Source organism: Hemicordylus capensis, chromosome 3 (assembly GCF_027244095.1).
Source record: "Hemicordylus capensis ecotype Gifberg chromosome 3, rHemCap1.1.pri, whole genome shotgun sequence".
Lineage (NCBI taxonomy): Eukaryota > Metazoa > Chordata > Lepidosauria > Squamata > Cordylidae > Hemicordylus > Hemicordylus capensis.
The window spans coordinates 177,192,901-177,219,529 of record NC_069659.1 but is presented as its reverse complement, the minus strand read 5'-3'; the positions used below and the strand labels follow the sequence as shown (position 1 = coordinate 177,219,529).

The window sequence follows — 26,629 nt, the reverse complement described above, 5'->3', positions numbered from 1 at the left end:
AGAAGATGGAATAGGGTCCAACAGGTACCCATTGGCAAATTCTTTGCCCCCAGTGAGGTGGTGGTGTGAAGGCTCTCCTATCCAGAGGAGCCTGCTGCCACTGAGCCAAGTCCAGGTCCAGATCCAGGTGCACCACCAGTGCTGCTGCCCTGAGTGGAGCCTGGCAGTGCAGGGGGCTCACTTGCCAGGGAAATGGCTTCCGTGGTGGGGATGGAGGGCAGCCAGACTGCCCCTCTCTCTTGTGACCCCCACCACTCCTCTTGCCACTCAGTGGGGCCCCCATGATGATGCTCAAATGGCTGAGCCTGACTCTGAGGAGGAAGGGTCTGCTGCTTAGACTGAGGTTTCCCCTCAGCCGAATTCAGGCACTTCTTCTGACACAGGGTGGAAGGGGTGGGTGGGTAATGGCAGTGGGCAGCAAGAAGCCCCAGTAGGTCCACCATCACCAAATGGCCCAAGATGGCATCCAGGACGTTGGAGGCCACCCAAAACAGTGATGTTTGGTGGCATTTTGAAATCCCTCAAAATGCCCCAACCGCTGCTTGCAGTGTTCACTGCAGGGCACAAGTCAGTCAAGAGAAGGATGCCAAGCATCTGGAGAGGACCTCAATGTGGCGACACATGCAGCGGCATCACCCAGATCTCTTTGCCTCCGCTGGCAGTGCTAGTGTGCCTAGTGTGCCTGTGACTAGCACTGACAAGGGCCGTGCAAAGGCTTCCTTGAAGCAAGGCACACTGCCAATCAAGTGGTGGACACAGGCAAGAAGCTTCCTGGTCATGTGGACCCACATCTCCACCTCAAAGAGGAGATGATGGCCACTGACGAATTATCTTTTCAGGTGGTTGAGAACCTCAGCTTCTGCTGGATTATCGAGATGCTCATGCCCAGCTCCATGATGCCCTCAAGAACCACATTCAGCCAGACCATGGTTCCCTACCTGTGTGTGTGATGCAGGGAGCTCATGTCAGCAATGCTGCCTGAAGCATTGCCTGGCACCAGCATGCATTTCACCACTGAACTGTCAAACAGTGTGAGTGGAATACACACTGCTTTCCTGGCCCTAACTGCTCACTGATGAGGCCCAGAGAGAGAGGGGACTTCCGGTGCTGCCTCTGGATCCAGCACATCCCACACTGCATTTCAGCTCCATCTTGCACCTGGAGACCTTGGATGCACCAAGGAGGAAATGGCGGTTGTTCTCAACCGTCAAACTGAGGAATAGATAGGTGGGTTGCTGCATCTCAGACAGGGCTTCATTGTGTCAGACAAATGGTTCCAATGTTACTGCAGTGGTAGAGTGAGTGTTGGAGTGTGTGAGCATCTGCTGTATGGCACACATGCTCAGCCTGGCTGTGAGGGACGCCCTTGGCTTCAAGGAGGACCAGTGCTGCCCAATGCAGGGTGTTGTTGCTGCCATGGCTGCGCTTGTGAGAAGTCCAGGCACTTGCTCCACAAGCAGCAGTGTGAGCATGGTCTTCCTCACCATCTCATCCCCACAGATATAGATCCCTGGTGGAAGTCCATCTTCCTCTTGTTCCAGTGCATGTTGTAGCAGGAGGTGGCCCTCAACAGCCTGGCGACAAACAAGGCCTTAGGCATGTGCGATCTTTCCAACTGGGAGTGGAAGCTCATGTGTGAGATGGTGTCGACACTCGAGCCCTCCCTGTTTGCCACAATGAGCTTGTGTGCGGATGCCACTCCTCTGAACCAGGGCCTGCCCACGACTATTCTCCAGGAAAAGCTGATGGGTGAACTTTGGACCTCTCTGACCACTCCAGAAGGGTGCGCACTGTTTGGATGTCTGAGGGCCGAGATTGTCAACAGGTTGGTTGGTGTGCTGAGTGACAGAGAGGAGTATGTCCTGGCTTGTCTCTGCGACCCAACCATCAAGGGCAATGTTCTTTGCACGTATAACTTGCCCAGGTGGAGGGACCCCCTGGTTGATAGAGTAAGAGAGGAGGAGGTCAGAAATAACAGAGACCAGGAGAGTGGTGATGGTGCACCCCCCAAGCATGCACAACCCACACCCAGCAGCACTGTGGGTGGCCCTTCATCTTTCACCCCTCCCTCTTCCTCTTTCCAGTCTAGCAGCACAACATCCCAGACAGCAGTGCCAATGTAGCAGGCAGTAAGGTAAAGTATGCCATCAAGTCGATTTTGAATCCTGGCATTCACAAAGCCCTGTGGTTTTCTTTGGTAGAATACAGGAGGGGTTTACCATTGCCTCCTCCTGCGCAGTATGAGCTGATGCCTTTCAGCATCTTCTTATATCACTGCTGCCTGATATAGTACCAGCAGAGATTCGAACCAGCAACCTTCTGCTTGTTAGTCAAGCATTTCCCTGCTGCACCCAATTAAAGTGGTAGTTCCTCCCACTAAATCAGCCCAGTGGTTTAAGCAGGTGTGCCTTGACACCTTGCCCAGTGTGCAGGAGGCTCAGCCTACCAGGCCCCCGTCAGGTGCTGCGCAATGCATTGCCCAGTATCTGGAGGAGCCTGTGGAGGAAGACCCAGAGATGGGTCATGTGCCGTTCTGGGCAACTCATCACCAAGTCCGACCGGACCTGGCAGTGGATGCTGTGCTCCTCCTCTCCTGCCTGCCAACCAGCATCCAGAGTGAGCCAGTGTTTTGATGTGCTAGCAATGTGGTAACACCCTCCTGGTTGAACCCTGGCTGGGGCAAGTCATTGGTTTTCCTTAAGATTAACCTCCCCCTGCTGGGCTACCCAGAGCTGGAAGTTGAGCTGGGTGAGTCACTGGCCCATGGTTGATCCATGGTGTTGGTCACCTGCCCAGCAACAGCTTCCGCTCATCCTAACCCCCCCCCTTCTTTCTTCAGCCATGTAGTGTTGCAGTGTGCCCGTAGTGCTGTGACATGATATCTGGAACCACCCACCCACTGGTGTAACCTGTGATGCTGAACATCCTCCTGGTTCCACCTGGCCAGCAGAATTAGTGGGGAGGCATGGGCACACACACAAACACTAGACATGGGGGTGTCAGTGCAGAACTGTGTATATTTGTAAAAGTGTGGATTTGTAAATATTTAAATATTTGAATGTGTACATAGGGGACCGGGGTGGGGGCAGTGGGGACTGTAACAATGTGGATTTGTGAAAATGTGGATTTGTGAAAATGTCAAAATGCAGATGTGGAAAAATATATGTGCTGTAAATGTGTGGAAGTGGTGTGTGTGTGTTTGTGTGTGTGTGTGTGTGTGTGTGCATGTGCGTGCTTGGAGGTTTTTGTTGTGTGGGTGTGTGTGAAGAAGACCAGAGGTTTCTTTCTTTAGTGTAAGATAGTGTTTTGGAAGCTTTGGTTTGCATACATAGTTGGTATGTAAATACTACAGCTTTATAGATGGATGGAGATATATGGATGGATATATATGGATGGATACACACACACACACACACACACACACACACACACACACACACACTTGTAAATAATGTATCAGTACAATGTGTATATATACTATTGCTGTATAGATTAGGGGTGTGCAATTCGGGAATTCGGTGATTCGGTTCGGGACCCGAACTGAATCACCCCTGTTCTGTTTTGTGCCCGAATATGGGCCACCCGAATCACCCTTGATTCGGTTCGGATTCAGATTTAATCCACTTTCTGCCCCCAAACTGCCCCAAAGTCACTAAAACTTCAAAAATTCTCAAAAAATCAGCCCTTTGTTCAATCCCCCTGAAATTGGGGTGGTAGCCTCCACCTATTAGGCACTACCACCCCACCCCACTATTCTGCCCCAGTCCCCACTTTCTGCCCCAATCTGCCCCAATCTGCCCCAAAGACATGAAAACTTCAGAAATTCACCAAAAATCAGCCCTTTGCCCAATCCCCCTGAAATTGGGGTGGTAGCCTGCACCCATTAGGCACTACCACCCCACCCCACTCTTTTTGCCCAGATCCCATGCTATGCCTCCGAACTGCCCCAAAGTAACTAAATTTTAAAAAAATCCCCCCAAATCAACCATGAACCGAATCACCCGAATTTTTTGTGCCTGAAATTCGGGTGATTCGGCTCGGGCCCAAAAAATATCGGGGGACATCGGGGGTGATTCGGTTTGGCCCCGAATAACCCAAAATTGCTCGTTTCAGGCACAGATCATTCTGTGCCCGAAATTTTTTGCACATCCCTAGTATAGATGGATGTGTGTGTGTATGTTATATGTATGTGTGCGTGTATACACACACTGGTAAATAATGTATTTGTAAAATGTGTATATAGGCCCCCCTTTCTTTTCCCTCTTCAGTTTAGTTCTAGCATGCACACACACACCTAAACATGCATGCACCACCAATGAGGAGTCAGTTCTGGAGCCTGTGTGGCCTCTAGCAAAGATGTGGTGGACCTGCCAGTCTGAGGCAGGTTTTCCTTTATTGTAGCTGCATGCACAAAGAGAAGAGCAGAAACACATCTCAAGGTATGTTATCTTAAGTTTGCATTCTATGTGGTGTGTTTTTTCTTCGCCTTCTTTCTTCGCAGTTCGCGTGCTGGGTTGGTTTTGCTACCTTGCACCGTAGTGTTTTGCTAGGTGTTTGTTTGTGGTTTTAGTAGTCTTTGGTGTTTGGTTTGGTGTTCTTGGTTTTGCAGTTGTCCAGGCAGGTCTGTCTCTGTGGTTATTTTTGGGTTTGCAGCTTGGCGTCTTTTTAGTTGCATCACTGCGTGTTGGATTGTGGCCTTCTAGTGGCACAAAACTGGGGTGAGTGGTAGGCAGCCATGGGTGCCTGCCACCCACCCAAATCCCAAAGCAACCAATCACTCCTGAGATGTTTAAAGATTTTCTGAAGATTTTTACATTTTTTGCATTTTAATGATTTTCTGAAGATTTTTACATTTTTTTTGCATTTTCCCCATAGGGAATAATGGGGATTTGGGCAGCCCTATCTGCCCCCTTGGTGGGGTGCCTAGGTACCCCAAAGTGGGTTTGGAGGCAAGGCACATTGGGCCACAACTCCCTCTGGAAGCCCCAAGCTGGTGGGGTTCATGGTTTGTTTTTTAGGAATTTATAAAGTTTTTAGCCTGTTTTGATACAGTTTTCTCTACTTTCAATGAATGCATCCCATTGAGAAAAAGCAAGCATTCTCACACAGTTCAGAGGTCACAGCAAGTTCACAGTTTATGGATTTTCTTTCAATTGGATTCTTCCACCCTGGTTTGAGCCTGGTTAGAATTTGAACCAAACCACCCAAACTTGTTTTGTGCACACCCCTAAAGTACCCTGTGCCCAAGCCATTAAGGGGTTTATAAGTAATAACCAGCACTTTGTATTTTGCATGGAAACATATTGGCAGTCAGTGCAGTTATTTTAAAATGTGTGTTATATATTCCCTTTTGGTTGTCCCAGAGATGAGTCTGGCTGCCACAACCTGTACCATTTCTAGTTTTTGGACTTCATACAAAGGCAGCCCCACATACAGTGCATTACAGTAAAAAAGCCTGGAGGTTACCAGCATATATACCACTGTTTTAAAGTCATAAAGCACCAGAAATGGACGTAGCTGAAGCTGGTAAACAGTGCTCCTGGCCATTGCCTCAAACTGAGAAACCAGAGAGAGTTTTGGATCCAGGAGCACTCTCAAGCTACCTACCTGATCTTTAGTGTAATCCCATGCAGAATAGGCAGATCTAAACCCTCTCTAGGGTCCCAACCCCCCAAAATCTTAGTTGGATTCAACTTCAGTTTGTTATGCCTCAACCAGCCCATTATCACCTCCAGGCAGGCTGTTAGGGTTTTTTTGCCATTTCCTGATGAATTTGGTAAGAAGAAAAAGATCTGGGTGTGATCAGCATATTGACAAATATTGAATCTACTCTCATTTGCTACCAGAGAATCTACTCTCAGAACACCTTAGAAACAACAAAACTCAGTGCCCCATGAACGTGTGAGTTTGGGGATGGTTGGCACCCTATGTGAACTACACCACCACTGTCTCTGGGCCACCCTGTCCCCCCCACAAGTGGAGTAATGGGGCTGCTGAAATCCTCATTATTCCCTATGGGAAAAAGCTTTAAGATGTGTAAACTTCTTTTAAAACTACCTCCTTCACCAATTTATTTGAAATCTGGATGGTAGCAGGCACCCATTGGGCCACTACCACCTGACCCACTCTTCTGCCCCTGAAACCCTCTTTTTACCACAAATCTACCCCCAAATGCATGCTATCTTCAAAAATTCTTTAAATATCACCCCTTTGCCCAATTTCTTTGAAATTTGGGTGGTAGCTTCCACCCATTGGGCACTACCACCTACCCCACTCTTTGGCCCTGGTACCCTTTAAAAAATCTGAATCTATTCAGATTCAGAAAATTCGGGTACAAATCAAATCTGGGGTGATTCGGGAGGGGGGCAGATTCAGACTCAAAACAAATCGAGTGTGATTCAATTTGGGTACAAATTGAAACAAAAAATCAGTTTGTGCACACCGATAGTCACAAGGTGTCTTCTATAGTCTCTTTTTCTTCTGTCTTCTGTTTTTAAAACCTCAGCTGACACATGGAGCAGCAGAGAGGGAGGATGAGAAGAAGGGCACTGCTCAGTAGGTGAAGGGGGTCTCATGATATCGCAGGCAGGCAGGGTTATCCTTGCAATCCAGGGGCTGGGCACATTGCCTGGCCATAGGAGCTCCCATGCCGAATGATGTGGAAGTTAGTTTCTTACTCTGGATCTGGGAATATAACATAATAGATTTTCCTGTAGTGATACAGTAAGCATTTATCATGGGGTTTTCACACTTGGGTTGCTAGATGTTGTTGGGCTACAAAACCCATCATTCCCAGCCACAATGGCTGCGGATGATGGGAGTTGTAGTCCAACAGCATCTGGCAACCCAAATTTGAAAACTCCTGCAGTAAGGCTCAGATGTTTCATAAGACAGTGCAGGAGGAGGACAATTTGGGGTATCTTTGCTGGTGCCAGGCACTCCATCATCCTCATCTTGATGGCCCTTAAAGACCAAGGAAATGTGCAGGTACATGGAGGGAAAAATAGGCAGGTGGCACTGTTTTGTTTCCAAACAGCAATCAATATTCAGAAGGGCCAGAAGCAGGTGCCTATGTATGCAGTCAGAACCAAGCAGGAGTCAAGATCTAAGGCAACTGTCAGGCAGGCAGGCAGGCAGGCAGGCATTGGTGGTTTCCTTACAGCAGAGACAAGATGTAATGCAGAAAAGCAAGCTCTGAGGCCAGGGCTTCATATTTGCTGGTAGGCTAGCATTGGCCCTTGGAGCCAGGTGACTCAGTGCTTTGACAGAGTGGTACTACAGCCTAGATGGCACTATCGATCCATAGAGCTTTCCAGGCTTGTACATAGGAACATAGAAGCTGCCATATACTGAATCAGACCATTGGTCCATCTAGCTCAATATTGTTTACACAGCTTGGTAGCGGCTTCTCCAAAGTTGAAGGCAGGAATCTCTCTCAGCCCTTTCTTGGAGAAGCCAGGGAAGGAAGCTAGAACCTTCTGCTCTCCCCAGAGCAGCTTGATCCCTTAAGGGGAATATCTTACAGTGCTCACACTTATAGCCTCCCATTCATCTGCAACCAGGGTGGACCCTGCTTAGCTAAGGGGACAAGTCATGGTTGCTACCACAAGATCAGCTCTCCTAGGAGAACCAGAGCACTGGTAGTGCAGGCAATAAGGGGTAGGGATGTGCACAAAACTGATAAAGCCAATTCAGCTTGAATCCACACCGGATCCAGGCAGGCCTGGTCCATTTCCATGCACTGTTGAACTGGACCTGATTTGAGTTTGAACCAAGTCAATTAGAAAGGGCTCAGAACTCTATTGGTAAATGGGAATACGGTGAGGATTCCCCTTTACCAGGAAATGGCAAGGGGGCAGGCAGTGGACTTCCCTAAATGTAGATGGGATGGAATAATAACCTTAAAGTGCTGCTATCACTAGCCACAGTGGGTGTGTGGGTGTGCAGTGGGCATGGTGGCAGTCCCCATCACCACCCCTGGCCTCCCCCAGAGTAGGCAGGGCCAGTTCGCACCCCATTTGGATTTTTGCACAGGCATGGAAGTCACTAAAATGCTCTAAGCATGCTCAGTGGCCTGACCCAGCCCTGTTTACTATGGCAGAGGCCAGCGGAGGTGGGGAGCCCTGTCCCTTGCAGCCACTGATGCGGCTGCCAGCGGCAGCAGAGTTTGGTTTGAACTCAGACTGGCCAAGGCCGGTCTGGTTTGACTTCAAATCCGACGAGCTGAGCAAGTTTGCACACCCCTACTGAGGGGTCTGGAGCCAGAAGTTTTTCTGAAGGGATGTTATTCCCTTATTTTCTGAGGTGTGAATTCTCATTCAATGATAGCAAATGAGATTTTTTTCAGTTAAAGAACTCTCATGACCCCACTTTCACTTTTTCACACTCGCATTTACTATGAATATGATGAATGAATCAATCTACCACAAAGCACTTTATGAAGAAAAACCTCAGAAAATCAACAAAATCCAGCCCTCTGGCCAATCACTCTGAAATTGGGGACGGGTGGTAGCCTCCAGCCATTAGGCACTATCTACCAGCCCACCCCACTCTTTTGGGGCAGATCCACTTTCTGCCCCCAATCTGCCCCAAAGACACCAAAACTTCAAAAATTCCCAAAAAATCAGCCCTCTGCCCAATCCCCCTGAAATTGGGTTGTTAGCTGCCACCCATTAGGCACTACCACTCCACCCCACCCTTTTGGGGCAGATCCACTTTCTGCTCCCAAACTGCCCCAAAGACACAAAAACTTCAAAAATTCTCAAAAAATCAGCCCTTTGTCCAATCACCCTTAAATTGGGGTTGTAGCCTCCACCTATTAGGCACTACCACCCCACCCCAATCTTCTGCCCCAGGCCCCACTTTGTGCCCCAATATGCCCCAAACTGCCCCAAAGACATGAAAAATTCAGAAATTTCCCCAAAATCACCCCTTTGCCCAATCCCCCTGAAATTAGGGTGGTAGCCTGCACCCATTAGGCACTACCACCCCACCCCACTCTTTTTGCCCAGATCCCATGCTATGCCCCTGAACTGCCCCAAAGTCACTAAAACTTCAAAAAATCCCCCCAAATCAACCATGAGCCAAATCACCCGAATTTTTCAGCCCCAAAATTCGGGTGATTCAGCTCGGCCCCGAAAAATATCAGCAGACATCGGTGGTGATTCGGTTCAGCCCCGAATCACCCAAAATTGCTCATTTCGGGCACAGATCGATCTGTGCCCGAAATTTTTTGCACATCCCTAGTTTGCACACCCCTACTGAGGGGTCTGGAGCCTGACAGCTAGGAGCCCTAGATTCACATTCTCTCTCACACACATCTACTGGCAATTTACAGTTACATATCACTAACTAGAGCACATAATGACAAAATAAATGCTAAGAATACCCAATTCAATGGGGGTGGGGAAGAGGCATGCCAATGTGAAACAGCAGGTCTGCATTGGGCTATGCGATGGGTGGCAGGCTACAGTGAAACTGTATTGGAATTTCCAGTCCACAGCAAACATTCTAGCCCCAGAATGCTCTCCCATCCCTTCAGCAACTCTATCATCCAACACCTTTTTAATTGCAAAGTGCTGTATAGGCCATTTTCTTGGTCCTCACATCCACTGTGTGAGGTGGGCTACTGTTATTACCATCTTACAAAGGGGCAAATGAGGCCAAGAGAGAGTTGGGCACAAAGAGTTCATGGCAGAGGATGACCTTGAACTGAGGTCCAAGTCTGATCTCTAGCCATCAGCTTTACCTATGAAAGAATTTTTGGACTTTGCTTCTTCCCCCTAGGCGAGGATGAGATTAGCAGCTTGGGAGACACTTGGAAAGATGAACCTGTTGACTGATACAGAAGTGGTGTCGCTGGCCCAAGCCCTACTGGATGAGAACAATAAAGTGCGTAACCTGGCTCGATCCCTGCTAGACTCTGTTGCTGGCATCACCGACAAGTTTGTCCTGAAGAAGGAGGTGCAGCGGCTGACAGAAGGAAGCGAGGACGACTTGTAAGATCTTTTCTTGGATTGGGTCTAGGCCAGAAGTTGTGTCTCTTTTGGGGACCAGTCAGCATTTTAAGGGCCTCCCCTCCTAGGATGAAGCTCCCTGAAGGGCCTTATTACTTTGTCCCACCATCAGCCAAATGTTCTATCTGGAGGACCAACTTCCCAGTTGCTCCTTCTCAAATCAGGAGACAGAATTATCTGAGCACCATTCCATGTTGGGTCCAGACCTAAACTATAGGGATGTGAAAACCAGTTTGATATTGACCTGGTTCAATACCAAACCAGTTCAGTTCAAAGGCTCAATGTCAAGCCGAACACCCCCAGTTTGATTCAACGTCAAGCCAAACCCCACCCCACCCCGACCTGCTTGGGGGTTCAGTGCAAAAAATAATAATTTTTTTTTACTCACCTCCTCCAGGGGGGTTTCTCTGAGGCTGCAAGGGGATTTCCGAAGGTTCCCCCTCCCCCCTACCAGTCTTCGTTATGTGTTAAATTGCCCAGTTTGAGCAGTCTCCGGCCCTTTCCGGGCCTAACCCTTGTTGCAGTGGACATTTTGGAGGCTGCCATGCATGCACAAAGGGCCTCTGCATGGCCTGGGTCATGCAGAGACCCATTGCGCATGCACGGGGTCATGCATGGCCAGGGTCATGACCCGGCTACGCAGAGGCCCATTGAACAGGTGCAGCAGCCTCCAAAATGGCCACTGCAATGGGGGCGAGGCCTGGAAAGGGCCGTAGACTGCCTGAACTGGGTGACTTAACACATAATGGAGGCTGGTTGGGGGGAGGGGAAACCTCTGGGGCCTCTGCCCAGTGGCCTTGGAGAAGCCTCCCGGAGGGGTTAAGTTAAATAAATAAATAAATAAATAAATAAATAAATAAATATTCATGAAACACCCCCCCCCCCACACACACACACACATACACAAGAACCAACCTGAACTGGTGGTAGGGTGGTTGATGGGGGCAAAACTAAACTGGCCCAGTACAGTTTGGGTCCAGTTCAGACTTGAATTGAACTGGGCCAGCCAGTTTTATGCACACCCCTACTAGACTACAGGGGATACTGGGGGACTTTATGGTATGTTTGTGTTCATGCATATATTCAAACACATTTATTCAAACATTGTGAAAATTCCAGGTGCCACGTGGAGCATGAAGCTTCTGCTCTGGTTAGTTTGTGTTATGTTCCCCATTAACAATGTTAAGAATACCTGTGTATGTCAATTGATCAATCTTTAATGCAATGATCACTCGGTTGAAGCAGCTAAAACTACTTCAGTGGGATGGAGGGTGGGATGCTCCAAAAAAAGATGAGGACTCTTATTTTGTTTTTGTGTGGCAAAGAGAGATTAGTTTTGTCACACTAAATGAGAGGTTTGGATCCCACCCACATTCTGCCCCAGTTTCATGACTTTTCCTTTCTTCTTCCAGGACAAGTGTAATCCATGGTCCAGAAGACAAATTCTCTCTCAGGGTGCATGAGAAGCAGCATGAAGCTGAAGAAGGGGCATTATGGCTGATGAATCGTGTTGAAGACCAGCTGAATGCTAATCTGTTCCTGATGAACGAGCATCTCCCAACACAAACCCGACTCATACGCCCGCCCCATTCCCGGCGCAGGTTCATGCCTCAGGGAAAACGTGATAGTTTGGCTGAAAAAACCAAACAGGAAAGAAGGGGCAGTTTGGCTGAAAAAACCAAACAGGAAAGAAGGGGCAGTTTGGCTGAAAAAACCAAACAGGAAAGAAGGGGAAGTTTGACTGAAAAAACCAAACAGGAAAGAATGGACAGTTTGACTGAAAAAAACAAACAGAGTATGGGGTCACAGGCCCGGTGGCTGGGACCTGCTGTCAAGCATGTGCGGAAACCTCCTCAGAGCTCAAGTAAGTACAACTCTGTTTCAAACTCTTCTTACAAACTTGAGGTGGTATCACTTAGGACTGTGCAATGTTGGATCGGGAACATCGGAAAGGGCCTGACATGGGCCATTTCAGAGGAGGTCAGAGAAGTTCCCAGTTTGGTTCAGATTTGTTCAATCTCCTTCAGAAAAAATGGACCTTTGGCAGCAAGAGACTGTCTGTTTGTGACTGCAGCTGGGGATAAACACCCATCTTCTGCCCTCTGTCTGCCCACCTGTCTGTCTGCTAGCATGCCCATACACGTATTTCTCCATTTAAAAACATTTTAGAGCTGTTAATAAACTTACTGTTTAATAAAGTGGCCAATTTTGATGTCTCTCTGGTAACCCGTAACTCTCTGGTGTTAGATCACTTCCCCTGCAATTATCTGGTGTTAGGTTACTTGTATTCCAGGTTTCACAGTTTATCCCAGTTATATACCTGACTCCAATCCTGACATTCCAAAATGCTCAAAGAACCCTAAACCAACATCTGTAGTTTCTGATTAGATCAGGTTGGACCCAACATTTGCATTCGTGCAGATTCCTTGTGTCACTACAATGCAGACCTCAGCTCTCTGAATCCATTACCAACTAGGGGCCTCACAGCCTATGGCCAGGTGTGGGATGGGTCGAGTATTGCCTTTCACTTCCATAGGAGTAAGGCTACAGCAGAATCACATTGAGGGGAAGAAGGAACCCCAGAGGTTCAAGGGATTCCATTTTGGAGCAGTTCCTCCATCACAGAACCCAGACAAATGATAACTGAGTCACACCATTGCAAATCCAGATTTCTCAGCAATCCCCTATTTGGTTTCCATTCCACATTACAGAATGAATCTGACTGCCAAGAAGGTTTGGTTTAACCATTACTTTAACAACTCTGCAGTGTATGGCCCAAGCTTGACTGGGACAGGGTGAGGTAGGACTGCTGTTCTATGGTGGCATTAATGGGAATTTGCCAATGCAAACCACCTCACTTCCTCAGCTAATATTCTTTGGAAGCCTAGGAATTCATCAGTGTTGGTGGTGGTTCAGTTCTCAAAAGGCAGAGAGCAGTGGCCATGCCCCCCCCCATCCAAAAAGCAAAATACTCATTGAGGTAATTCATACGACTGCTCGAAAGCAGGCTAAGGAAGCCCAGCCCGCTTTCAAGTGGTCATGAGAACCACCAGGAGCTGTACACCTCCTGGCAGTTAGCCCACTTATTGCCCCCCTTAAAAGAGGTTAGTAGAGTGAGCACTCTGCTAGCCCTATTTTGGCGATTGTGAGTCACCACAGTGTGGATCCATGCCATGGTGACTCACAAGGCGACCCCCATCTGGGAGGCTCCAACAGGCCTCCCAGCCTCAGGGGTCCAGCACTTGCATGGGGCATTCTGGGACTTCTGAGGGCTGGGCAGCCCCTGATCCCTATCACCCCTAACAGCTCTGTGACGGAGCCAGTAATCATGTGGGCAGCCGATCCAGCTGCCCAGGGATGGCTGGGTGCTAGTCTGCTGGGAGAGCCTGGTAAGGCTCTACATATGGATCGTGTGTAGAGCCTCATTGTGTCTTTGACAAGGGTGAGAAATGTGACTGGAATACTGTTTCAATGATCTCTGCTTTCACCAAATTCAGGGTGTTCAGTGTCTCTCTTCTTGATCCCAAACCATAACTGCATCTTTGCCTTAGAGCAGTGATCTTCACTCTTTTACAAGTGGGGGTCATTAAAAACACCTTCATTGTGATAGCCATTTCCCACTATGCTGACTTCCACACACTACTGCACTTTTCTCAATGCTGGGTGGGCTCTTTAAGAGAGACAGAGTCCTTTATCAAGAGCTCTAGGAGGAAAGCAGTGGAAAGGATCACACTTCCCAGCATTCTGTGCATGCCTTTTAAGAGGGTTCCAATTCCTTTAAAGAAACTCCCCAGGCACTGGGCAAAGTGCAGTCTCCACATGTGTGCAGAGTATTCAGTTTTGGCTCAAGTTTCAGCCAGGCCCAATAAACCATTTACTCAGGGAGCGGCATTTAGGGTTGATGGCTCCTGGCCTTTACAATGGAGAACTCTACCTTAGTGGTTAGTTGGATGTAGAAAGTTTGGAGAGGCTCCCTTTCCAAATATGAAGCTGTCTCAGATCATGGATCCAGGACTGTTAGGAACATAGGGACATAGGAAGCTGCCATATCCTGAGTCAGACCATTGGTCTATCTAATGCAGTATTGTCTTCACAGACTGGCAGCAGCTTCTCCAAGGTTGCAGGCAGGAATATCTCTCAGCCCTATCTTGGAGAAGCCAGGGAGGTATCTTGAAACCTAGATGCTCTTCCAGAGCAGTTCCATCCCCTAAAGGTCTTACAGGGTTCACACTTCTAGTCTTCCATTTATATGCAACCAAGAGTGGACCCTGCTTAGCTAAGGGTACAAGTCAGGCTTGCTGCCACAAGACCAGCTCTCCTCTTTGCTTGGAGAACATGCTTTGCTTGTTCTCCAAGCAAAGCATGTGATCTATCATTGTCATAGCTTCTCCTGTTATTCTTACCTCTTCCTCTTGACCCTGCCAGATGCCTTTGATGTTGCCAAGCGGCTCCCTCCAGAGAGGCTTCCTAAGATGCAATTGGCACCTGAAAAGGTTGTGATAGCTGCAAAGGGGAGTGATGAATTGCTAGCAAAGAGCAGCAGCAGCAGTAGCAGCAGCAGCAGCAGCAGCAGCACAAGCACTAGCAGCAGCAGCAGCAGCAGCAGCAGTGCTGCCATGTCGCATGCAGAGCAGCCTGCCAAGACATTCCCTAGGACTAGAGGAAAGCAGCTCTGGCTCAAGGCCTCTGAGTCCCTTCCCCAGAAGGCCCAGAGGGTCCAGACATTCCAGAAGCTGCCCAAATTAGGCCAGCCCATCATCTTGCAGCAGAAAGACAGTCGCACACAGGTCTATCGTGAAATGCCAAAGCACCAGCTTGACAAGAAGAGGGATCAGCATGCCAGGAAAGAGCAGGAAGGAGTGACAGTGGACACCAAGCAGCCTAAACCTAGCAAACTTACATCTCCTCTGTTGCCACCTGTGACTTCCAGAGGTAGCCTCATTGACCCTAAAGAGCAGTACAGCACTGATACGTCCACTTGGCGCAGAGACCTCCTGAAGCTGCTTATGCTTCGCATTGCCCCCTCGCCTGACATGAGCACTGTGATTGAAGACTTAGTCACCTCAGCCCGGAGGGCCCTGAGTGGCCATACCATGTCCTTGGCATCCTTATTAGTCCTATGCGAGCCCATCCTCACTTCTCAGGAGCAAACTACCCCTGAATTAGAGAGGCAGAAAGAGTTGCTGAAGCCCTTTGTTAGGGAGTTGTTGTCTGAAGTAAGCAGTAAGACAAAGGTGTTTCTGAAGGAGGAAGGACAACCTATCTCAAAGAATGTCATTGAGAAACCTGAAGGACCTGGCAGCCTGGAGGACCGGGCTTGGGAAGTGGAAGAGACAGAGGAAGAGAAAACTGCAATGAGGAAGAAGCAGCCAGAGTCAGGAGTAGAAGTCAGCAAGCAGAAAATAGCAGCCTCCCAAAAGAGGTGGAGGAAGGCCATGATAAAAACAAAAAAGAAAGGGGCTGGCAGAGGGGAAGAAATAGCTAAAGAGGAAGAGGAAGAGGTGCTTCAAAGCAAGGAACTGGCTAAGGGGAAAGAACTGGAGACAGCCAAGGCAAAAGGACGAGAAGTAGCCAAGGGAAAAGAACAGGAGGCAGTCAAGGGGAAAGGACTGGAGGTGGCCAAGGGAAAAGGACTGGAGGCGGCCAAGGGAAAAGGACCGGAGGCGGCCAAGGGAAAAGGACCGGAGGCGGCCAAGGGGAAAGGACCGGAGGCGGCCATGGGGAAAGGACAGGAGGCGGCCATGGGAAAAGAAGAGGAGGCGGCCATGGAGAAAGGACAGGAGGCGGCCGTGGGGAAAGGAGAGGAGGCGGCCGTGGGGAAAGGAGAGGAGGCGGCCGTGGGGAAAGGAGAGGAGGCGGCCGTGGGGAAAGGAGAGGAGGCGGCCGTGGGGAAAGGAGAGGAGGCGGCCGTGGGGAAAGGACAGGAGGCGGCCGTGGGGAAAGGACAGGAGGCGGCCGTGGGGAAAGAAGAGGAGGCGGCCGTGGGGAAAGGACAGGAGGCGGCCGTGGGGAAACGAGAGGAGGCGGCCGTGGGGAAAGGACAGGAGGCGGCCGTGGGGAAAGGAGAGGAGGCGGCCGTGGGGAAAGGAGAGGAGGCGGCCGTGGGGAAAGGAGAGGAGGCGGCCGTGGGGAAAGGAGAGGAGGCGGCCGTGGGGAAAGAAGAGGAGGCGGCCGTGGGGAAAGAAGAGGAGGCGGCCGTGGGGAAAGAAGAGGAGGCGGCCGTGGGGAAAGGACAGGAGGCGGCCGTGGGGAAAGAAGAGGAGGCGGCCGTGGGGAAAGGAGAGGAGGCGGCCGTGGGGAAAGGAGAGGAGGCGGCCGTGGGGAAAGGAGAGGAGGCGGCCGTGGGGAAAGAAGAGGAGGCGGCCGTGGGGAAAGGAGAGGAGGCGGCCGTGGGGAAAGAAGAGGAGGCGGCCGTGGGGAAAGGACAGGAGGCGGCCGTGGGGAAAGGAGAGGAGGCGGCCATGGGGAAAGGAGAGGAGGCGGCCGTGGGGAAAGAACAGGAGGCGGCCATGGGGAAAGAGGGAGAGGAAGCCAGGAAATGGGAGTGCAAGGCAGTTGAGAGGAAAACAAAGGAGGTGGCCATGAGGATAAGAGTGCAGGCCGAAATGAAAACAGGGGAGCTGGCGGGCATGAAAGAAGAGATGACTGAGGAGAAAGAGGAGACACTGGCCAAGGTGATAGAGGAGGTAGTGGCCAGGGCAAAGAAAAGGGCACTGGTAGAGGCATCAGAGAGGGTGGTAGCTGAGGTGACAAGTAGAGCTCTGGCTGGTGTGAGGGAGAAGGCACTGGCTCATGCACAAGAGATGACACTGGCTGAAGCACTGGAGAAGGCTCTGGCTGAAGCACGAGAGATAGCTCTGGCTGAAGCACGAGAGATGGCTCTGACTGAATTGAAGAGCAGGGCACTGGATGAAATGAGGGAAGAGTTACTGGAAGAGGCAAAAGGGATAGCACTGGCTGAGGCATGGGAGAGGGACCTGGCTGCAGTACAAAATATAACACTAGCTGGTGAGAGGGAGAAGGTGCTAGCTGAAGCCAAATTGATGGTGCTGTCCGAGGGGAAAGGGGAAATATTGGCTGCAGCAAGGATAAAGGAGCAGGCTGAGGTACGAGCAATGGAAATGGCCAGGGCCAGAGCTATGGAACTGGTCAAGGAAAGAGAAACTAAAGTGGATGAGGCAAGAGTTTTGGAACTTACTGCAAGAGCGATGGAGCTGGCTGAAGAAAGAGAAATGGAACTGGCTGAAGCAAGTGCGACAGAACTGGCCGAGGCAAGATTATGGGAGCTAGTTGAAGAAAAAATAAAGCAGGTAGTTGAGGCAAAAGCAGAGGAGCTGGCTGTGTCAAAATTAAGGGAGGTGGACTTGGAGGAAGAAAGACAAACAAGGGAGAGACTAACCTTTGAGAGAGAAGAGGCTGACCTGCAGGAAGCTGAACCTGATCAGCGAGAGACTGGCCTGCATGTAGCTGACCTGCGAAAGACTGGCCTACAAGAACCTGACCTGTGGGAAGCTGGCCTGCAGGAAAGTGAATTGCAAGGAACTGGCCTGCGGGAAGCTGGCCTATGGAAACCTGACCAGCAGGAGGCTGGTCTGTGGAAAACCGATCTTCAGAAGGCTGGCCTGCAGGAAGCTGACCTGTGGGATGCTGGCCTACAGGAAACAGACCTGCAAAAGGCTGGCCTGCAGAAAACTGACCTGTGGGGTGCTGATCTGCAGGAGGACATAGGCATTAGGACATTATCTAAGGATGAAAGAGAGGCATTAGTTGCCATGTGGGAGGAGGAACATGCTCAAGATAGAGAACTTGATTTTCCAGGTCGTGCTCAGTTGCTTCTGGACACCCTGACTAAGCCAGAGAAGCTCGAGGTCATTGACTCTAAGACATATCAGCACCTTTTCCAAGTGGCTTCACTGCTTCAGTTCCCTCCCACAGCTGATGCCAAGGAACTGGCTGATGCTTTGCTACAAAAAACAGAGGAAATTTTGAAGGAAGGTAGGGAGAAGCAGGAACACTTATCCAAAGAATCCACTTTTGTTTTGATGAAGCTAAAGGAAGCAATGGAGGCCCACCAGCCCTGGTACACTAACGTTAAGAAGTTTGAGGTCAACATTAGGACGCTGCTGAAGACTGCTCTGTCTGTGTTGAGGGCTCAGACTATGAAAGAGCAGCTGACAAGAGACGTCAAGGAGAAGTCTTGGTGGAAGAAAGCTGAGAAGGAATGGAAGGAGGGTGACAGCACATTAATGAGTAAGAGGGCCTGGCTGGACAAGATGGTCAGGATCACCACTGAAAAGTGGCATGCTAAACAGGAAAGGGCTGAAAAGGAAAGATTAGAACAGCGGCACAAGGAGAAGCGCCTCCAGCTCAGATCACAACCCATAATGTTAGGCATGAGAAAGAGGGGCAAAGACAGAGAAAAGGAGACAGAGAAAGAGAGAGAAGAGGAGAAGTCACTGAAAAGGGTGGGTCCACAGGCCAAGCTCATGTGGTCCATTGGCTTGCAGCGTGAGGGTGCCTGGAAGGCCATTGTGGAGGAACCACATCTTGACCACATCCCAAGATTGAAGAGGCAGAAGCTTCCAGATAACTATTTGTACATCCCTACAGAACCATCAAAGCAAAAACATCGACGTGAACTCAAGAAGGGTACCCGGCAACACATTTTCCGTCTCAATGATAAGGAAATTGACTGGGATAAGTTTACAAAGTTCTACCAGACACTTGTATCCCTGAAGGGGGAGGAAGAGGGTACTGAATCAGCAGCTTGGCAGGAAAACTCCTCCAGGTTGCTAGACCTCTATGGTTTGAGCAACCCAGTCATCAGGGGCATGACACAGCAGCTGTTGATGGGCGATCACCGCCAGCGCAAATGCATCAGAGGCAAAGTTGTGAATCTGAGTGAGGCAGAGGCCAATTTGGGTCAGCGAGTCCTCTATGAACTGGTCCAACACTCTACCTCTGTTCTCCCCAGGCCCCCCACCTTGCACAGCATCATCCCACTCAGCTACCAGAATAATGTGCACTCCTTCAAACCTCAGGGCATTGCCCGTTTTGGTACTATGTTGCTCAAGTGGAAGACCTTATCCAAAAGAAAACGGTCGAAGCTGTGCTTGTATGTAGATCCACGTGGTCATGCCAAATAACCTTTATGTGTGTGTGTGTGTGTGTGTGTGTGTGTATAAACACACACACACACACACACCACATATTTATTTATTTCATGTTTTTATTTCATAAGAATCCCTTTCTAATACTTTCATGACACATTTTGCCCTCAGTGAGCCACACTGATACACAGGCTGCTATGTGTTTCAAGGATAACAAATGTTCACTGTAAAGCTTGTGGAATAAAGCTGAGGTTGATGCAACCTGAAATGCTGTTTTGTTTTTAGTTCCTTCCTAAGGGTAAACAATGCAAATGGGTGGTGGTGAGCCATTTCAAGGCAATTTACTCCATTGACATCAGCAGTGGGCAGAGTTGGCCAGGATCTGGTGCCCAGACACTCATCGGGGTTGCTTACTTAGACAGCATTAAATTGGGATTAGACATATTCATGTAGAAGGAGCTGCAGGAGGAGGTGAATACTAGCTATTGCTCATAGGGAGGTGCGCAAAACTGGCTTGGCCTGTTTGGTTCAAATCTGAACCAGCTTTGAACTAGGATGGGTAGGCTGGGTTTGGGTTTTGTTCAAACCACCATCACCCCCCGGTTCGGTTTGGATTTGAACCCAATTTGAAATGGTTCTAAAAGGTTCTACATAGGGTATAATGGGGACACAAACTGGCTCATTATTCCCTATGAAGAGAACTTAGAGGCACAAAACCAGAGTGCGTGGTAGGTGCCAACTACTACCTGAACCCCAAAGGAATTGGACACTACTGTGATTTTTAATGATTTTTTAAAAGATTTTTTTTTCATTTCACCCTAACCCTAACAAATTTACATATTTACAAATCAACATATTTACAAATATACACAGTGCTGCACTGGCACAACCACCTAGTGTTTGTATGTATGCCCACGGCTGCCCGAGTGCTGTGGTCAGGTGGAACCAGGGGCTTGTTCAGCATCAGATTATGCCAGTGTGTGTATGTGTGTGTGCATTTGTCATGTCACAGCACTGGCAGGCACACTGGGATATGGCATGGCTGAAGAAGAAAGGGGGAGGGTAGGAATAAGTGGAAGCTGTTACCGGGCAGGTGACTGGCACCAGGGGTCTACTGTGGGCCAGTCACTCACCCAGCTCAATTTCCCCAGCAGGGGGAGGTTGCCCTTGAGAAAGACCAACTTCTGGACCAAGCCAGGGTCCAACCAGGACTGAACGGGTGTTAGCACATTGCCAGCATGTGAAAACAACAGCTCGCTCTGGATGCTGCTTGGTGGGCAGGAGAGTAGGCATGCATCAACCACCACCAAGTCCAGCCAGACTTGGTGGTGGGATGCCCAGAACTATGTGTTGTCCATCTCCCGGTCTTCCTCCACAGGCTCCCCCAAGTACTTGGCAATGCATTGCGCAGCACTGGTGGGCCTATTAAGCCCATCCTCCTTCAAACTAGGAAAGGCACCAAGGCACACCCGCTTAAACCACTGGGCTGATTTAATGGAAGGAACTGCCTGTTGCATTGGTGCCACTACTGGGATGCCGCGCCACTAGAGTGGGAAGAATAAGGGATGGGAGCTGAAGGGCCGCCCGCACTGCTGCTGCTGGGTGTGGGTCGCGCATGCTCGGGAGGCACACCATCACCACCCTCCTGATCTTTGCCAGTCCTCATGACAACCTCCTCCCTAATTCTAATGACCAGGAAGTCCCTCCACCTGGGTAAGTCATCCACGCAAACGACATTGCCCTGGATGATCAGGTTGCAGAGACAAGACAGGACATACTCCTCTCTGTCACCCAACTCATCTACCAGCCTGTCGACAACCCCCGTCCTCAATCTTCCAGCCTGAGCATGCCCCTCTGGCATGGACAGCAAGGTCTGGAGTTCACCCATTAGGTTCTCCAGAAGGAGAGGCGCGGGCAGGGCCTAACTCAGAGGAGCAGTGTCGACACACCATCTCTTCATGGCAAACAGGAAGGGCTTGAGTTCCAACACCATCTTGGACATGAGTTTCCCCTCTGCATTGGATAGCTTGCACACCCCCAAAGGACATGTTCCTTTCCAGGTCATCAAAAAAGGGCTACCTCCTGCTCCAGCAGGTGCTGGAACAAGAGGAAGGTGGAGTTCCACCAGATATCTACATCCATAGGGATTAGATGTTGAGAAAGGCCATTGTCAGACTGCCACTAGACCCGCCTCTGAGATGGACTTTCCTATCCCTTTAATTTTTGGGGGTCGGCTCCTCTCTTACTTTTTCCCCTCATCAGTCTAGCATGTATGCACACACCAAGCACCCGGGTTTGGGGGCTGTGTGTGCTCCCAATTTTCAGTTGTGTTGAAGCAAGGTAAGAGGAAAACCTGGTAGAAGTGATTGTATGGAAGCAAGGTACGAAGAGAATCTGGGTAGCTTTTCCTCCTACCTTGCCCTTCAGCCCAGGTTTCCCTTTTACCTTGCTTCCACACAACTGAAAATTGGGAGCACACACAGTTCCCAAACCCAGTTAGAACACAGTTTTTGATTGTGTGAATGACCTCAACATTTATCAACCTGCCTCCACTCTCAAAGCTGCATTAGGGATGCCCCGTAGTACCATTAACCACTTCTTCAAACATTCTGTGAAATCAAAATTTTTATTTAGTGTTGCCACTGAATTTTGGTTAATGATCCAAATTTGAAATGGTTCTATTTATAATGTGCAGATGATTGAAACAGCTTAGTACTTATCTCTGTGTTGTGTGCCTGTTTAGTTAAATAGCCTAATCCACCTGGTTTTCCCCTTGGCAGAACTGCAATTCCATTAGATGGAAGACTTTTTTATTTTGAGGATGTTTTATTGAAATTTTATTGTTTTCAACTTTTTGTTCACTGCCTCAGTGTCTTAAGATGAAGTGTAGTGTAGAAATGTAACAAACAAGACTTATGCCCAATACCTTGTATCCTTGAACCATTAAAGCTAATGTAAATTGCTGCACATTGCTAATTCATGACAGCTCAAAGCTTCTATCATATTTATTATTATTTTTTATTTTATTTATTTATGCAATTTCTATACCGCCCTTCCAAAAATGGCTCAGGGCTGTTTACACAGAGAAATAATACATAAATAAGATGGATCCCTGTCCCCAAAGGGCTCACAATCTAAAAAGAAACACAAGATAGACACCAGCAACAGTCACTGGAAGTACTGTGCTGGGGTGGATAGGGCCAGTTACTCTCCCCCGCTAAATAAAGAGAATCACATTAAAAGGTGCCTCTCTACCAAGTTAGCAGGGGTTAGTATATCTCAGTGAAATGAAGGGTATTATATTTCTACACCTTGGTCATTCTGATCATCTCCAGGAATGCTAATCAGCATTTGGAAGCTAGCCAAAATGTCCAGGGAATATTTGATAATGGTGCCACCATCTTGGAAACAGGGGTCATTGTGCATTCATGTCCAAGGAAATTAAGATGTGATCTTGACTGAAGGACAACAACTGGAAGGGTCAACCCTACATGATCCTATCTGAGACTCAAAGCTATGGGCCATCCCTACAAAATGCCAGTGGAGAAATCTAATATGGCAGGTTTGCTGAATGTCATCCCTGTTTTCCTGAGATGCATTTCCTTTTCAGAATGCAGTCTTAATTTCTTGCCTTCAGTAGCTTGTGCAGTCTGCTCCTTGGCATAGCATAAACCTTTGGGTGTACCTGGACATACAACAGATGAATATTGCCATTGTTTATTTAGATTGTTTGCCCTGCCCACCTTAACCTCATGAATGTGATGAATGGAACAGATGCATGCATGAATTGACATTTTCAAGAAGGAAGCTTCTGTTTACCTCTGGGAGTGAATTTTCATCAGACTATGGCTAGATTTTGCACCAAAAAATATGTTGCCAATGGAGAGTTTGGAAAATGCAAATTCATATATCCTATCAACACTGCATGTATGCAAGAGTAACAGAGGCAGCACAAAATATTTATTTGATCAGTGATAAAAATGAATATGAGTATGTCTAAATACTATTATATATATAATATTTTATTTTTATTGTTCAGTTATTATACTGCCTTTCATAAAGCACCCCAAGGCAGTTTGCAAAAGTTAAAATAACATTTTAACATTAAAGGAATGTAAAACCTTAAAATCAGTTAAGCAGCAAAAACCATAAAGCGCAAAAGAAAAACCCACCATGAAACTGTATAAAACATACAATCAAAGGAGAAAATAATTTTAAAAAGCAAAGCCATTAAAATAATCCAGCATAGAATTAATATATACTGATTATCACCTTCAAGAAAAGAGTAATAGATCCAAGTAATCTCCATCAGAAATTCCCAAACAGTATACCATGAGAGTACTGCTGGAGTGCCACATTAAGTATATTAATTAAATTAATGTGAATGAAGACATCAATGAAGAGTTCCTGGGGATTCCATAACATTCACAGAGAGGGCTGCCCACTGTGTCCCTGCATAAGCTACTGGACTGGCCTCGCCTTCCTCTAATCAGTGTCTTCAGGAAGTGGTTCTGTCCCATATCTACTTTAGATGGCATTGGATCATTGCACAGAAGAATTACCAACTTCCAGAGAGGCCCTTGGAGCCCTGCACATGACAGCTTACCTGCCGCCAGTCATCCATAACTCAAGGAGTTATGTCTCCTATCTTAAAAGATCTACAGTGGTTGCCGATAAGTTTCTGCACAAAATACAAGGTTTTGGTTTTAACCTATAAAGCCCTAAACAGAGTGGGCCCTGGTTATTTAAGAGAACATCTTCTTCGCTATGAACCACACCGCCCATTGAGATCATCTGGAGAGGTTCGTCTGCAGTTGCCACCGGCTCGTCTGGTGGCTACTCAGGGATGGTCCTTCTCCATTGCTGCCCCAAGGCTTTGAAACACACTTCCTGATGAAATAAGAGCCTCCCCATCTCTTACAACTTTTTAAAAGACAGTCAAAATGCATTTGTTCACCCAGGCTTTTAATTAGATCTTGTTTTAATTGTGTTTTAATAGTTTAAACATTTTAATTATTGTAATTTTTAAATCTTTTTATCTGTTTTTATTGTTTTGTTGTAAACTGCCCAGAGACTTGCATTTTGGGCGGTATATAAATGTGTTAAATAAACAAACAAGCAAATAAGGAGAAACAGAATATAGGCTTGTTATACAGTGAACAGGCCTGAGTTAGATACACTGTGAAATTTAGATTTTTAGGTGTAAGGGTGAAGTGTGCCCTTCAGAAAAGGGTGCCCCAGTCATCAGAAATTAATACTGATCAGACTCTTACAAAGTATACTAATTTAATTAACACTATTCCTCTCAGGTGCACAAAACAGGACAGTTCAGTGCGAATCCAAACCAGATTCCCCTGTCCCCAGTGAGCTCATAATCTAAAAAGAAACATAAACCTGTACTATTGGAATAAATATTTAATTTATTTATATAAACAACTCATATAAACAATTATTAGAACCACAGATTTGCTTCCTCATTACCACTAGGACAATGACAGGCAGCAAAATATTTCAATGAATATGAAATCCGCAGGGTTGCTGTTACTGCTGGGCTATAGGAACAACAAGAAGAATCATTTTTGCCTAAAGCATAACCAATTTGGCAACAGCATTGTTTTCACTTCAACACAGTGTTTGTTTGTTTGTTTGATTTTACTAATAGCTTTGCATTGCTATTAAAAAAAAAAATAGAAACCAGTAATATATCTTCCAAAAATAAACTAAAGCAAGCTTGGGCAGTGCCCCAGAATTGTGCTGAACAGGGAGCAGATTCGTTTTAATTCTGGGAATTAATTAATTGCACTCTTTACCACCTATAGAGGGAAAGTGCACTTTATGGAGACTCTTCTGGCTGATAAATGAATATGCAGATCTGATTTTGTCCTCGGGAAAGATTCCCAGATCCAATCCTTTTAGCCAGGCAACATTTGGTTTTCTATCTATGAGCTGTACTGAGATTTCATTCATTCCAAGCCATGGCTCTCGAATGCCCTTCATAGTGTTTAAGACTGCAGAGCACTTAAAAATATCAGTGAAGCTAATAACAATTCCCTTTATCTTTCCAACTGCAGATATTAATATAGCCCATTTGTTAGCGTTCATAACAAAGATAAAATGATATTCTTGTGCTACAAGACAATAACTGTGGTTTTCTGTTGCTTTTTAATTGAAAAGACACCTAAGGCTCTTCTCATGAGCAGCCTAACCCAGTCTACGGGAATCCAGCCTGGGTTAGGCTGCTCGGGTGGAGCATGCAGATCCGGGCATTCCTGCCCAGCCTCACCTCACTTCCTAGGACAGCTCTTAGCCGAGGTTAAAGTTGCAAGCATGCCCTTAACTCAGCTGCTGTGATTGTGTGTATCGGGTGCCAAGAGTACTCAACTGATGGGGGGATCCCCCACACCATGCTTGGCCCACAGTGCATTGTGGGATTCCTAGAGGCCAGGATGCATTGTTCTAGCCTCCGGAGATCTGCGCTCCTTGGCACAGTGCAGGTCATCTGGGATCATGGTCCACACTCCCAGCTCAATCATGGCAAGGGTGGTGGTGGTGAGGTGAGATGGACCCAGCCTTCCCACCTGCCCCCCCCCGCCCACCTGATCATGTGATTGGCCTCCCTGTGTGGCATAGCAGGTAGATTGTATGTCTTTCACTAGGTTCAAATCCGTACTGAAACATGGTGGCTAACTTACCTTTCAAGTTCTGGTGAAGACAAAAATGTGATAAGCACAATGTATGCCTCATAAGGAAAAAGTTGTAATGGAAACGTATTATTATTAATAAGTAATAAATAAATAAATGAATAAATAAATCTATTTATTTATTTTACACAGTCAGACAGGTGTTATTGACTGGCTTGTTTTATCCAGACATCTAGTCCTTCCCAAGGACCTGAGATGGCTGAATTTTATTGCCAATGTTGTTGCTGTTGTTATAGATATCGTCGCAGAATATATCATTATTTCTTGTTTACACAGTCAGACAGGTGTTATCGACTGGTTTGTTTTATCCAGACATCAAGTCCTTCCCAAGGACCTAGGATGGCTGAATTTTATTGTCAACGTTGTTATTGTTATTGTTATAGATATCGTCACAGAACATAGGCTGTTCCCAGTAAAGCTGCTTTTTGTAATTGGCTGATGGTGATTTCTGTGGCCCCTATGGTGTTGAGGTGCTCTTCAAGGACTTTTGGAACTGCACTCAGGGTGCCAATTACCACTGGGATTATTTGGGTCTTTTTCTGCCACAGCCTTTCAATTTCAATTTGTAGATCTTTGTATTTGGTGATTTTTTCTATTTATTTTTCTTCTATTCAGCTATCCCCTAGTATTGCTATGTCGATTATTTTGACTTGTTCTTCATTCTTCTCGACTACAGTTATATCTGGTGTATTGTGTGGCAGATGTTTGTCTGTTTGTAGTCGGAAGTCCCATAATATTTTTACATCTTCATTTTCTTCAACTTTTTCAATTTTATGGTCCCACCAATTTTTGGCTACAGGTA

General features: G+C 47.6%; 1 protein-coding gene across 1 annotated transcript in view; it reads left to right on the top strand.

Annotated features, from left to right (window-relative positions):
* LOC128350529 (WD repeat-containing protein 87-like) overlaps positions 1-19,162 on the top strand; it is a 39,505-nt gene extending 20,343 nt beyond the window's left edge. The window contains exons 4-7 of the mRNA XM_053308944.1: positions 9,787-9,998; positions 11,429-11,880; positions 14,442-16,093; positions 16,616-19,162. Coding sequence (XP_053164919.1) covers positions 9,787-9,998; positions 11,429-11,880; positions 14,442-16,093; positions 16,616-19,162 — 4,863 coding nt within the window. The remainder of the gene's footprint in view (positions 1-9,786; positions 9,999-11,428; positions 11,881-14,441; positions 16,094-16,615) is intronic.
* The last annotated feature ends 7,467 nt before the right edge of the window (positions 19,163-26,629 follow it).